Raw genomic sequence first — 14,038 nt, 5'->3', positions numbered from 1 at the left:
AATAATTTTCTCTGTAAACAACTCGGCACTTAAAAAGTTGTGCAAGTATCGGGCCACAGCATTGTTAGCAGCAGATGCCATGAACATGTTTGGTATGTGTCCTTGGAAAGACAGACAACATTTACAGTTCAGGACCATTTCAATACATGGAAAAGTCAATTTCCAGTAGTTCAAGTCAAACAGCCCCAACCAAGTATTGAGTCATATAGATGACATACTTTTCAGAGGCCAACATTTACATATTAAACATACTTTTTGAAATTGGTCTTTTGTAATGTATGTAAGCCATAATCATTATAATTAGAATAAATTAAGACATGAAATGTTTCTTGTGTGTGTAATGGATCTATATAATGTGTTATTTCCACTTTTTGAATTTAATGCTGACTAAACTTTTCTATGATATTCTAATTTATTGAGATGCACCTGTAAACATGAAAGGCTGTGTTTGTTGTCTGAACATTTTCAGGGACACGGTAAGCAGAAGGTTCTTCCCGAATCAGTTTTGAACATCACATTTCTTGCATTCTGGTGTATTTTTATGAACAAATGTTCCTTTTCTCATTAAGTTATGGTGCATTGACCATGCAAAGTTGCTTCATCTTGTTCCAGTTTTATGGCTGAATGTGCTGCACCAGTGTTTCAGGTTACATACTGCAACCACCAAGGCTACTATACTGGAGTTTTGGAGAAAATCAGTGTGTTGTTGTAGACGTGTCACCCTCAATATTAATTAAACCACTTTTAAATAGTCTTAGAGTTCCCGTTTGTTGATTTTATGACATTATAGTTAATTTTACCCTGTTTTGTTAAGGTTAAACATTTGGCTTTTAGTCTGTTTGCCATTTAAATGTGTTCAGTTTTTTATTGTAAAGCACTTTGTAACTGTGTTTTTAAGGTGCTATAAATTATGATATTCACAAGTATAGTTAAGCACAGGACAAAGAAATAATTTCAAAAGATTTATTTAACAAATGCATAAATAACAAAAGTACAGCAAACTTGAGGAGTGAGACCTGCCCAGTCCTGAGAGGAAGTTTTCACATTTACAGTGTACACTTTAACATTCAACCATTCTGTGCAAAATACTACAATCATATCGGCCTCAGAGAACAAACAGTGTCACTTCCTGCTCCAACTTAGATATTTATACATGAATAAAGAACAATCAGTGCAGATCAGGCCAAACTTTGAACATAGCTGGACATTTAACACTCACACATATAAAAAATAAATGTAAACAGGGGTTTTACACTCTAACGTCCCCTCTAGTTGAAATCATGAATGACCGGGCTGGCTGAGGAGTAGAGCTTCCTCTTCACCAGCCGGTACTCTGGTCTCAGCTTCAACACTTTGTTGGTATCAAAGATGTGCTTGAGTGGCGGCCAGCCGTCGTCTTTATCCGCCTTGAAGACCACAGACAGCTCAAACGTCGGGGTGACACTCGGGTCCACCAAGATGTTCCCCACAGACTTCAGGCCCTCTTTGCCCTCCACGTAGACTGTGATGGAGGCTCCCCGGAGTCCGCAGGGCTCGTCAGCGGAGGAGCGCACCACGTCCTGGCCCACCCTGGTGGTCATGTGGCGAGGCAGCAGCAGCATCTGGCAGTGGAGGGTGGAAGCTTTGGCCTCGGTCAGACACTGCTCTATGTGCCGGGTCACATCCTGCTGCAGGAGACGCTCCTCCTGCTCCGGACCAGCGTCCACGTTAGGGACTGTAGAAGAGAAACCAAGAGAGTCACAGTCAGTACATTTTACATACAGCTCATTGTCTACCCTGACACTTAATCTAGCCACAGACAGTTTGACCCCTTGCTTCATCTTTTCACTTATTCACACAATCATGATTTAAATGTGTTGCAAAACTGCACTAAAACACAGGAGTCATCAGAATAAAGTCTCTGCATCAGCAGCTGAATCAGTGTGAACTGGTCATCAGCTGGTTCAAGACCTGCATCAGTTACATCAGAAACATCGCCATCAGGAGAACCAGCCAAATAATTTTTGGCTGGTAATCTTTTCTCCGATTTCTTGTTCATTTTAATGCCTGGTACAACTAAAGGTACATTTGTTTGGACAAATATAATGATAAAAGAAATAGCTGATAAGAGTTTAATTTAAAAATGAACAAGAAACTGAAGAAAAATGGTGGTCTAATCATTTTTCCATGACTGTATGTCCTATAGTGCGATTATATTTTCTTTAACGTCAGCGCATTAATATTAGAAATAAGGTTCAGCCAATAGAACTACTTACATTAGTGTGTCTACTTGTTTCAATACTTTAAGTCTGCTTTCATAACTTTTCGCTGTGCCTTATATTTTCTCTCATTCACAAAACTACTTTTATCAACTTTTAAAGCAACTTACAAGGCGAGTTGTTGTCCGTGTCCTCGCAGCTCTCGACGCTCCCCCGCCGGGCAGAGCCGGTCTTTGTGCCCGGGGATGTGAGCTGGAGGAAATACTTTCCTATCATCTCCACGACGCTTTCTTCCTCCGCAGAAGAGACACACACTCCGTGTCCGAAGAGCAAAGCCGCGGTATAGACCATCCTGATTCTTGTCTGTGAAGCTCCGGTGTCTCCTCCGATCGTTTCGTCTGTGTTTTCTCCATGTATTCAGTGTGAGCTGAGCGGCTCGCAGCGGACGGAGCGGAGCTTTTATAGCGGAGGATCGGCCTGTTGCATCAGCTGAGCGGCTCCCGGTGGGCGGGGCTTACCGGACTGATCCAGAAGCTTCCTGATGTAACATGTCCGGACATTACACTGACACTGAGCTCACAGATCAATTTGCTATCTCCAATACAATTAAAGAAGTTCAATATAAAATTATACATAACATTTACCCCACTAACAAATGTCCGTCAAAATGTGTCAATATTGATGTTAATTGTGTATTTTGTAATGCTGAAGTGGAAACAATCAGGCACCTTTTGTTGAATGTCATTTTACACCACCTCACATTCCAACCTATTTTATACAGTCTATGACTCCAACCTACAAATTAATTTGAAAGCTATAGATATACTTTAATACAATACTATAATATATATAGCAATAAAGATAGGAAAATTCAACACTTAATTAATATGATTATCCTAATGGCGAAATTCTACATACATAAAGCCAAATTTTCCAAAGATCGACCTTTCTTTCCTGTTTTTGAAATTGAATTCAACAACTACCTTGAATGTATCAAAAATAATTGGTAATAACATGGTAATAACAAATGTATACATACTGTTAACATAATTCAAGAAGCCAAAGATATACGTTAATATAATACAATAAATATATTCAATAAATATTCAGAGAAATGTAGCCTAATACGTCATGCCTTTTTCTTTTTTTCCTCCTTCCTTTTAATCATTTTATTATTCTATTTAATTTACACCTGTACTGACTTATGCACTTCATTCACTTTGTCTCATATTTATTTATTTTCTCAATTTGTGAGGCCAGACTTTGTTTTGTTCTACGCAAGATGAATGTTCTCACTGTAATTGGAACTTCTCAATAAAGTTTTGAGGAAAAAAAGGGGAGCAACTACTGGAGAAGTGAATGTGAAATTAAAAAGTAAAGTGTAGTAGGATATTTATATATATATATCACAATAACTAATATGGGTGATAAGGGCTGAAATATAACCAGTGATAGAATGTAACTAAGTACATTTACTCAAGTACGGTACTTAAGCACACTTTTGAGGTATTTGTATTTCCATTTTATGTAACTTTATACTTCTACTTCATTACATTTAGACGCAAACATTGTACTTTTTACTCCACTGACAGCTTTAGTTACTTTTCAGGTCGAGATTTAACATAAAATATATGATAAATTTAAAGTGATTAGACTTTATTTTTTAAAATTAAATGTTAGTAGTTAATATGAGTCCGACCTTTACAAAATTAAAATAAACATAACATAAAAGCATCAATACAAATAATCGAATAATACATTTGGAATATATATAAAAATGAGTGGGTTCATTCTGCATAATGAGTAGGCCTACTTTTATTTTTGATACTTTAAGTACATTTTGATGCTGATACTTTTGTACTTTTACTTCCGTAAGTTCTGAATGCAGGACTTTTATATTTGTTTGTTTTTTTAATAAAAATAGTTATAAGAATAAGAACTATGTTATGAGGTAGTATGCTAATTGTAGGACAAATGTTTGTGCACATTAAATGCACCTGTAATAGTGATGAAATAACATTTTACATAACACTTAAGGATTTTATAGTATAACATTCAAAGGGGCATTTTTCTGCATAAAGACAACTTTTACTTTTGATGCTTCAAATTAATTCTACCGATAATTGATCTGCTCTTTCACTTCCGTAGGATTTCTTCTGTCGTATTCTTACATAAACGTTATTCCATCACTGTAGATAAATGATGTAACAACGTCCAGTTGTAAACTAATAATATATAGGTTATATAGTCATAGGCTGCTATGGAAATGTACCAGCCTCTGACTAATGTAAAGGTTATGTACATTCTGTGGTCTGACTTAAAATAGAGAACATGCTGTGGGTGTAGAGAAGTAGATAACCACAACATCCTTTCAGAGAGGACCCAGCCTTCTGATATAGCTAATACATTATCTGTGTACATGAACTGTATACCAACAATGCATATTGATTCTGCTATATGTACTTTATAAGAAACATTTAAAGGGAAATAATGAAACGGAACTTCATGCATTCCTGTTATTAACTCCAGTGGAAAAGAGAGTCATTGGCTTCATTATGGGGGATTTATGGGCACACAAATAGAATAAAAAAGTCAGTTCTAAAGATAATCTAAAGAAAAATAAATTGAATGCCCATAAAGTTGGAATAATTTTGTTTTCAGAAACAATCCTCTTTAAGTTAATTGTGGTTTCATTCTCATTGCGATATGTCTGTAAGAAATTGATTAATAAAGTTCTGAGAAGAAAAACACTTTATCCGTCAATAATAAATCACATGGTCACAATCTTTTCATGGAAAGAGGTAAAAAATATTTTATTCCAACTTCATGGGTGACCATGTATACTGAGTAAAGCTTTAACAAATTCTTTATAAACACATTAATTAACAGATGCTTGCTACAGTATTGTGAGTTCCCTCCAGGTGATTTATAATTAAATCGTTCCTCCAGAGGGTGTTGGCACTTTTAGGGTGTTCATGGAAAAAATGTCATTGACGCGTCAGCCCCACCTGATTTGTTCTTACTGCAGTTCATGTCGTCTGTCGTTCATTCAATAACGTAAAAAGTATATTTAAAATAGTCCTGCTGCCTCTTCCAAAGTATTTCTGCCATGAAAGAAAGATAAAGGAGGAATTGAACCTTCAGGCAATCCACAGCACCAACAGTTTAACCCTTAATCTACCAAACATGTTGAGTAACTGAGAAAAGTTACGCAGAAACTTACTTTAAAAGAACAGTGGATACAATTAAAGATTATATGATTTTATATACAATTAATGTGTTGATATTTAATAAAATAGTGCAGACTGATCAGTTAATACCTCTGACATATTGTTCTTATTTATAGTGGAAGCTGTGATACATACATCAGCCATATCATTCAGGATTTCATTGATAAAAAAATGTACTTGCCCCATCAAATGACCCCCTGCTTGGATAAAAAGCCATTCTTAATGTGATTTTTACCATTAAAACTAACCTTCATATCTGCTTTCAGAGAACATACGTCCTATGGGGCTGTGAGTGTGTGTTCGTGTGTGTGAGCAGGTCAGGTCTAGACACGGAGGCGTGAGCCCTGCCTTACTCACAGGTGAGTAACACACCATTCACTCTCACACCTGGTGGAGCTTCACAAAGATATTCACTAAACACACGGCTGTTTTTTCTTCTCCAGTTGTTGCCATGCATCAATAGATTTATATATCTATGCGACTTCTACTGTCACATAACATATTTACTTGAGATGGGGGGGGGGGGGGTGTCGATACAGCATAGTATCGCAATATTTTGCATGGGAATATTATATCGATTCATGGCCGCCAGGTATCGATATTTTGCGTTCTGCCGGGCTGTCAGTATATTCACAGTTTTTTTTCAGAGGCTGTAGTGGGCTCATATTAGGAATATACTGCAGATACTGGTATTATATGAAACTGGAAGATCTAAGAAATGTATAGGTAACATGTGTGTCAGGACATAACGCTGCAAAGTTAGGCTTTTTTATGTTTCATTCAAAAGAATTCAGAGCAGTGAAGCTTATTTTTTTGGAAAGTTTGATAAAAATGCTGCAGTTGTTGTCATCCATACATGTTTGATATCAGTTGAGTTCAGTTTGACTGAATACTTTGTTGGTCAGTCTGTGGTTTTGACTCTCATTGTGGAGAAATAAAAATTCCTCTTGATTGAATTTAATTTTGTGGACAAAAAATGCAGTTAAACAGTTAAATCACAATAAATTGTGTCGTAATACTCAAAAATGCAAAATGATTAAAATCACAATAATATCGTATCGTGACTCAAGTATCAGTATTTAAGATAAAATTGTACCATGGGGCCTTGATGATTCACAACTCTCATATTTATCCACACTATATTTGTTATTAAACACTATTTAGAAATCCTGGGGAGGAGTTCTGTGTATTGATTAGGGAAATGTAAGGCTTTAGCTTCCTTTTACTCACTCCCAATCAGTTCATTTAATGGTTCATTTAAAATTTTTATCATTAATTTATAATATGTTGTGGTTATGAGATTTTTTTTATTCATTTAATTTTATAGTAATGTACTTTAGTTAGCGTGTGCCATATAAATTAAGTGTATATGCATGAAATGTTGTCCTTGGCAGTGGTGGAAGAAAGACTTAAATATTTTATTTTCCAGAATTTGATTTCAGAACAATATATATTATATTATTTAATTATAATGATGCATTAATGTGTATGTTACTTTACTGTTGCAGCTAGTGAAGGTGGTGTTTTTAAAAAAAAAATTTTACTACATATAATGCTGGTGAGCTCGTAAATTTCACCAAAGCATCAATAAAGTTTTGTCTTGATCCATAATAATACATGATTGATTTATTTTTTTAATTATAGTTTGTTTTAATAATCTGAATCATGAGTGTAACTAAATGTTCACAGTCGCTCATAAAATTGGAATACATTTTTTTTTTTACATAAAATGAAACCACAATTAACAGAGGATTGTGTCTGAAAACAAAATTATTCCAACTTTATGGGCGACTGTGTATCAAATAAGTGTAGTGAAGTAAATAGTACAAGATTTATCTCTGATATGTAGGAACAGAAGAAGTATCAGACTCAGAATCAGAATCAGAAAACTTTATTGTTTGTCATTACAGAAAATCGTCTTAGACGTGGCTCACATCGTCAAGACAACAACATACAGTGCAAAAAGCAAACTCGGACAATAGACATACAACATGTTTTCCTAAAAAACAGAATAAAATACCTAACAAAGGTATTTTATGCAGGATAACAATTACAATATACTATATGTGTGTGTGTGGATCATCACCATTTATTTAGGATGGTTATGGCAGTGGGAATGAAGGAGTTTTTTTTAAGTGGTTTTCTTGGCTAGGGGAACTTTATAACGGAAGTAACTGGAAAGATTTGTTCAGGGGATGAGTGGGATTTTTTGTAATGGAACTTGCTTTCCTATCAATTGATTGGGTGTGACGTAGAGTAGCAAGTTTTTTACTCAAGTAAAGTACAATTAACTCAAAATTGTCCTTAAGTACAGTACTTTGAGTAAATGTAGATAGTTACTTTCCACCACTGGATCTAGTGCCTGAGAATCTGGGACATCTGAGAACATAATTGTTGTTAAATACATTAGAAACATAAGAATTTTTTCTGTATAGTCATGGAAAAAAATATTAGACCACCCTTTTTCTTCAATTTCTTGTTCATTTTAATACCTTGTACAACTAAAACTACATTTGTTTGGACAAATATAATGATAACAACAAAAATAGCTAATAAGAGTTTAATTTAAGAGCTGATATCTAGACATTTAACTTGTTATTAACTTATTGATAATGATTTTGTTTATTATCTTAAGTTGTACCAGGCATTAAAATTTTCCATTCTGGCTGTCAGAGTTAATAGTGAAACCAGCTGAACAATGAATGTTCACCTTGGGACCATGATTCAGACAGGACACACACACACACACACACACACACACACACACACACACACACACACACACACACACACACTAGCGAGTGCTGACTGCCTTAAAGTCCACATGCTGGTCTGGCATGAGAGCACACACTGAGGAGGAAGATGATTTTTTTTGCAGGTTAACCTCTCATGTCTGACTCACCTTCTTGGGAAAGTTTCCCCTCTATGACATCACAGCCAACCAATCAGGATCAGATTAGACGCTGTCGTCAGACAGACTTTACCACCAAGAGGAAGTGTGTTTCTGGGGAAATGCAGGGGAACTACAATGTGTGGTGGCAGTATTTTATCAGTACTTCATGTGTGTGTGTGTGTGTGTGTGTGTGTGTGTGTGTGTGTGTGTGTGTATTTGTGTGTGTGTAATCTAACGCATATCATTTCCACATGTGTCAGGAAGTACATTTACTTAAGTATTGTACTTAAGTACAATTTGGAGGTACTTATACTTTACTTGAGTATTTCCATTTTATGTAACTTTTTACTTCTACTTCACTACATTTAAAGGCAAATACTGTGCTTTTATACATATGACAGCTTTAGTTACTTTTCAGGTCGAGATTTAACATAAAATTTAAAGTGATTAGACTTTTTATTTATTTTTTAAATTAAACTTCATTACAGTATATTAAGTAGTGAAAATGAGGCCTGTGTTAACTAAATTAAATCACTGCTTACATAAATGCATCGATAATAATAATCTAATATATTTGCAACATATAAAACAATGACTGGTTCCATTTTGCATAATTAGTACTTACTATAACTAGTACAACTAAGTTCATTAACTCAAGTACTTTACTTAAGTAAAATTTATTGAGGTACTTGTACTTTACTTGAGTATTTACATTTTATGTAACTTTATACTTTTACTTCACTACATTTTTAGGCAAATATTATACTCTTTACTGCACTACATGTAGCTGACAGCTTTAGTTACTTTTAACATGAAAATCATGACAAATTTAAAGTGATCAGATGTTTTTTTATTAACCTCATAACAGTATATTAAGTGGTTAAAATTAGTACTATCTTGAGGAAATAAAAAAACTGCTTACATAAAAGCATCAATACAAATAATCTAATAATATATTTAGAATAAAACAGTCTGAGTGGGTCCATTCTGCATAATGAGTACTTTTACTTTTGATACTTTTAGTACATTTTGATGCTGATATTTTTGTACTTTTACTTCAGTAAGTTTTGAATGCAGGACTTTTACTGTAGTGGAGTCATTTCACAGTGTGGTATTAGTTTTACTGAAGTAAGGGAGTTGAATACTTTTTACATCACTCTCAGCTTCAAATCAAAACCTACCTTAATGCATTTAAATCCAGAATTTTCCTCCTTGACTTGAACAATCATCACTAGCTGAGTAATGCTGGTGTTTCTTATGAAGTCATGGCTTTCTCAGGGAACAATGAGTCCCTGTCTAAATGCAAACCTCGACAACAATAACAGTCAGTGTTTTCTGCCCATCAACATCAGCTGATATCAGCTGCTCGGTGTGTTTCTGGAGGAGAACAGGTCAGACCTGTTTCTGGCAGTCTTCCGTCACCGTGGCCACACCAACCTCACATGCCTGCAGCTGAGAGTGAGCGCTGTTTGTTTTTAAAATCCTTATCTGACAAGGATTGAATGTGGTTACAAACACGTGAATTCATATCAGTATTCTGATGAAACAGCTGCCTGGAGAGGACAGGTTACTGACTGACAAACTCATGATGCTTCAAAAACATCATCAGGTTAAACTACAGTTTTTGTTATGATATTCACTGCATAGATACCGTATAACCTTTTTCTATTAATGGATCAATTGTTTACTCTATGAAATACTAAAAATCATTATCAAATATTGCTCGTTATAAGAATACATAGTTTTGATGGAACTGTCACTGCTTTATTCCAGTGTTTACATCACTAGTTATATATATGAATGATATAATGTTGAGGAGTGATCTGGCTGTGCGGCTCAGCATGCAGGTAACTCTACACTTCCGTGTTTACAGAAGCCTTAAATCAAGTATTGCAAGCTTCCCCTCCCTTTTCCTGCAAGAACAGCAGCAGGGAGATGATTTATTTGCAATTTATTCACATTTAAGTATTCAAATTATAGAAGATTCTGTCCTACGTACGGTTACATATGGGGTCTGTGGGACCCAGGGAGAGGTTTACAGATTCATGACATAAAATATTAACACATGTATTAACTAATAGTGAAAAACTTCATATTTCACTTATTTTGTGTGTGTGAGTGTGTGTGCATTTGTCTGTATGTGTGTGTGTGTGTTTTTCTTTGTGTGAGTGTGTGGGTGTGTGTCTTTGTGTGTGTGTGTGTGTGTGTGTGTGTGTGTGTGTGTGTGTGTGTGTGTGTGTGTGTGTGTGTGTGCATGTGTGTATCTCTTTGTTTGTGTGTGTGTGTATGTGTGTGTGTGTGTGTGTGTGTGTGTGTGTCTTTGTGTATGTGTTTGTATATGTATGTGTGTGTGTGTGTGTGTGTGTGTGTGTGTGTTAGCCCCTTTCTCTTGAACTGCCTTTACCACTTCCACTGATGTAATTTGCTTTACAGAGATAACACACAGAGGTGTTGCAAACAGGCTTAATACATGATTATCTAATACTTACTTAAGTGTAAAAACTAAGCTATAGTCAAATTATTCCAAGAGGAATACATGCAGAGGCCCAACAGCCTCTGTAGTCTGGAGCAGGGCAAGTCAACTGTTAACCCATTGACTTCCAATATAGTGCAGCACCATCTTCACTTCACTTGTGACCACTTATCAACAGTTTACAAAGTTGTCTTGTGTCTCCTCATCATAGATTACAGCTGTGTGTATGTGAGTCATCTGTAGTTCTACCAAAGAGTGATAATTCTTTCTTTCTTTCTTTCTAATCTGGAAAGATAAAGCTGAGGAGGATTTCTCAAGGAAGAGCAAACATGTGAGAAAAGCTGGGTAAACAAAACTAAATGCAATGCTGAGAGCTTCATATTAACCTGCTGAGGCTCCTTAACCATTTGATGCACAACATGGTCTTAAGTGACCCAACTAAGTTTTTTTCCCCTGTATCTTTGCAATAAATTAATTTCATCATTCAGTATTGCAGGTTTTCCTCAAATAACTTGTTTTTGATCATCATACATCCTAATTTTTTGTTTTCATTTCTTACTTTTTGAATAAAAACGATTTTTTTTATCACTATGCTTCTAATGCACAAGGTCATTTTTGACCCATGTTGTGCATTAGAAGGTGTTTATAAGTTGTGCATCAAAGGGTTAAGGAAACAGAGCAGAAGAGGTAGAAACTGCTCCGGTGTTTGAGCTCCATTCTGTCTGTACTTGTGCAGGCTGAATTTGCATGTTGTAATTTACTGTTTTGGATCAGATCCCTCTGTCCTTTCTGCTCTGTTTAAACACATCTGATGCAACTTCACCAAGCTGTTTCAGCTGCTGTCAGGAGGTGTGTGTGTTCACGTGAGACGCAGATAAACAGGCGTGGTGTCAGGTGTCTTGTGACTGCTTCTTTTGTTTTTAAAGTCATAAAACCCTTGAACATCTTGTTCATCTTTATCTTCCTGCTCTCGTTCCCTCAAAAAACACCATGTCTTCTTATCTGAGCTCTTCAACCTCTGTGCTTTTATTCTTTCTTTGCACAAATTGTTACGAAATTCACCAAAAAAATGCATGATAGACAAAACATTTGAACCCTAAGTGCGTTATGTTGCGGGTCAGATTGACCCAAGTTTAAAAATCATTTAAAAAATAGTCAGAAGTATTTTTCTCGGGATAAAACTCCTTCTGCTTGGCTTTATAAGTGTAATCAACATATAAAATGAAAATGGTTCATTTCACCATTGTAGTAATGGAGTTAATATTAAAATTTGAACAATGTTTATAGGGTTTTTTTTTGTTTCTGCCTCTTTTGGATAATTAAACATGCCCTGGGACAAATTGACCCACGGAATGATTGCTGTTCCTGAGAAACAAACGTAACAGGAGGGTTGAAATGTGATTTGCAGAGAAGATTTAACAGCTGAATGCTGTTGCATCAGTCTGAGACTATTGGAGCAGCAACAGGATGAGTGGACACCTTTGCTCCACCAGAAACCAGTTTAATGACATATTAACTGGATGTTGGCAGAAGATTGTGTCCTGTTCTTTGAAGGAGGAAAGGACACACTGTTTAAATCTCAATGCTGTGGACTTATCCGTTTATCACTCTACACCCGGAGCCACTTATAAAGATAACTCAGTACAAGATTGTTCCATGATGTTGATCACCATATCAATAAAATATTTTATTTGCCTCCTGTCACTGGTCAGGCAGCTCTTCAAACTAAGGCCAAAGTCATGGAGTCAACATAAAAAAAAATGTCTTGCCATTCTAAAATATTTAACATTTTGGCTGAAATTAAGTGTAATTATTGGTATTTAGTTACAATATTTATCATTAATTGACCCCAGTGGTGGGAAAAGTGTTCAGATGTCTTACTTCAGTAGAAGTACTAATACCACACTGTGAAATTACTCCACTACAAGTAAAAGTCCTGCATTCAAAACTTACTGAAGTAAAACTACAAAAGTATCAGCATCAGAATGTACTTAAAGTATCAAAAGTAAAAGTAGTCATTTTGTAGATGGAACCATTCAGACTGTTATATATTATAAATACTGTATATAGCAGCATTTTATTTCCTCAAGACAGAACTCATTTTAACTACTTAATATACTGTTATGAGGTTTAATTTAAAAAAAACAACAACATTTTTACAAATGTATCATGATTTTCATGTCAAAAGTAACTAAAGCTGTCAGCTAATTGTTGTGATGTAGAATTATAAAGTTACGTAAAATGGAAATTCTCAAGTAAAGTACATGTACCTTAAAATTTTACTTGAGTAAATAACCTTAGTTGCATTCCACCACTGATGGACCCTAGCTTTCCTCAAAGCTAGTGAGTGGAATATGCCTGAATGTGGAGGCTGTTTGGGAGCTAATGCATGGATTGTATGAGAGTTGTGTTTACAAAATGATCAAATTCAAATTCAAAACACTTTACAGTAACTTTCACAATCGACAAAAAGACGAGTTGACCAAATGTGACCCTTGTGGATCAGGCAGATGTTAACAGCTCTACCTCTGAAAAAAAAAACATATGCAGAGAGGGAAACCAGACTTGTTTGAGAAGATTTGGGGATTGTTACTTTCTTTGTGAAAGACCTGGATTTTGTGGAAGAAGAAGACTGAGCACTAAGTGCTGTAAACCTCTCATGGTGGCTAATATGACTCTACAACATTGAACAATGAAGGACCTTAAAATTGCAAGGATTTTGAAAACCTTTCAACTGCTGTATTTTGTCTGAGAGATTTGTGATTGTTTTTGTTTATTTGTTTGTTGTTGTTTTTTTGGGTACATTTCTCTTAAATTCGATGTTCTTTACACATCTACCAGATACTACTGTCTGAAGTCCTATACCCATCCACACCAGCTCCATCCTAACCTCATTGGTCCCTATGCCAACTGTTACACCCACCGCCTGTAATCTAGGAGAAATTTTTGACTCAAACCTCAACTTCGAAAAACATATCAATAAAGTAGTTCGGTCCTGTTTCCTTCAATTCAAAACCATATCCAGAATCAAAAAAAATAATTTCCCGCTCCAATTTGGAAAAAGTAATACATACGCTCATATTTTCCAGATTAGATTATTGCAACTCACTTCTTTCCGGCATAAACCACAAATCACTCTCTCACCTCCAACAGGTTCAAAATGCAGCAGCTAGGCTTCTTACTGGTTTTATCAGACAACAGCACATTACTCCGATTTTAGCTTCTCTTCATTGGAGCCAATGAA

At 35.5% G+C, this 14,038-nt stretch overlaps 1 protein-coding gene across 1 annotated transcript; it reads right to left on the bottom strand.

Annotated features, from left to right (window-relative positions):
- Positions 1-949: 949 nt before the first annotated feature.
- Positions 950-2,621, bottom strand: si:ch211-39i2.2 (DNA damage-inducible transcript 4-like protein-like). Its single transcript, XM_059346029.1, has 2 exons — positions 2,369-2,621; positions 950-1,714 (listed from the first exon to the last, which is right to left on the bottom strand). Exons 1-2 carry the CDS (start codon positions 2,547-2,549, stop codon positions 1,269-1,271), a joined length of 627 nt encoding a protein of 208 aa, XP_059202012.1. The 5' UTR covers positions 2,550-2,621; the 3' UTR covers positions 950-1,268.
- Between the last annotated feature and the right edge of the window lie 11,417 nt (positions 2,622-14,038).

The sequence above is a fragment of the Centropristis striata genome, chromosome 12, assembly GCF_030273125.1.
Source record: "Centropristis striata isolate RG_2023a ecotype Rhode Island chromosome 12, C.striata_1.0, whole genome shotgun sequence".
NCBI classification, from domain to species: domain Eukaryota; kingdom Metazoa; phylum Chordata; class Actinopteri; order Perciformes; family Serranidae; genus Centropristis; species Centropristis striata.
The sequence above is the reverse complement of the archived record's forward strand: the minus strand, read 5'-3'. Positions and strand labels throughout refer to the sequence as shown.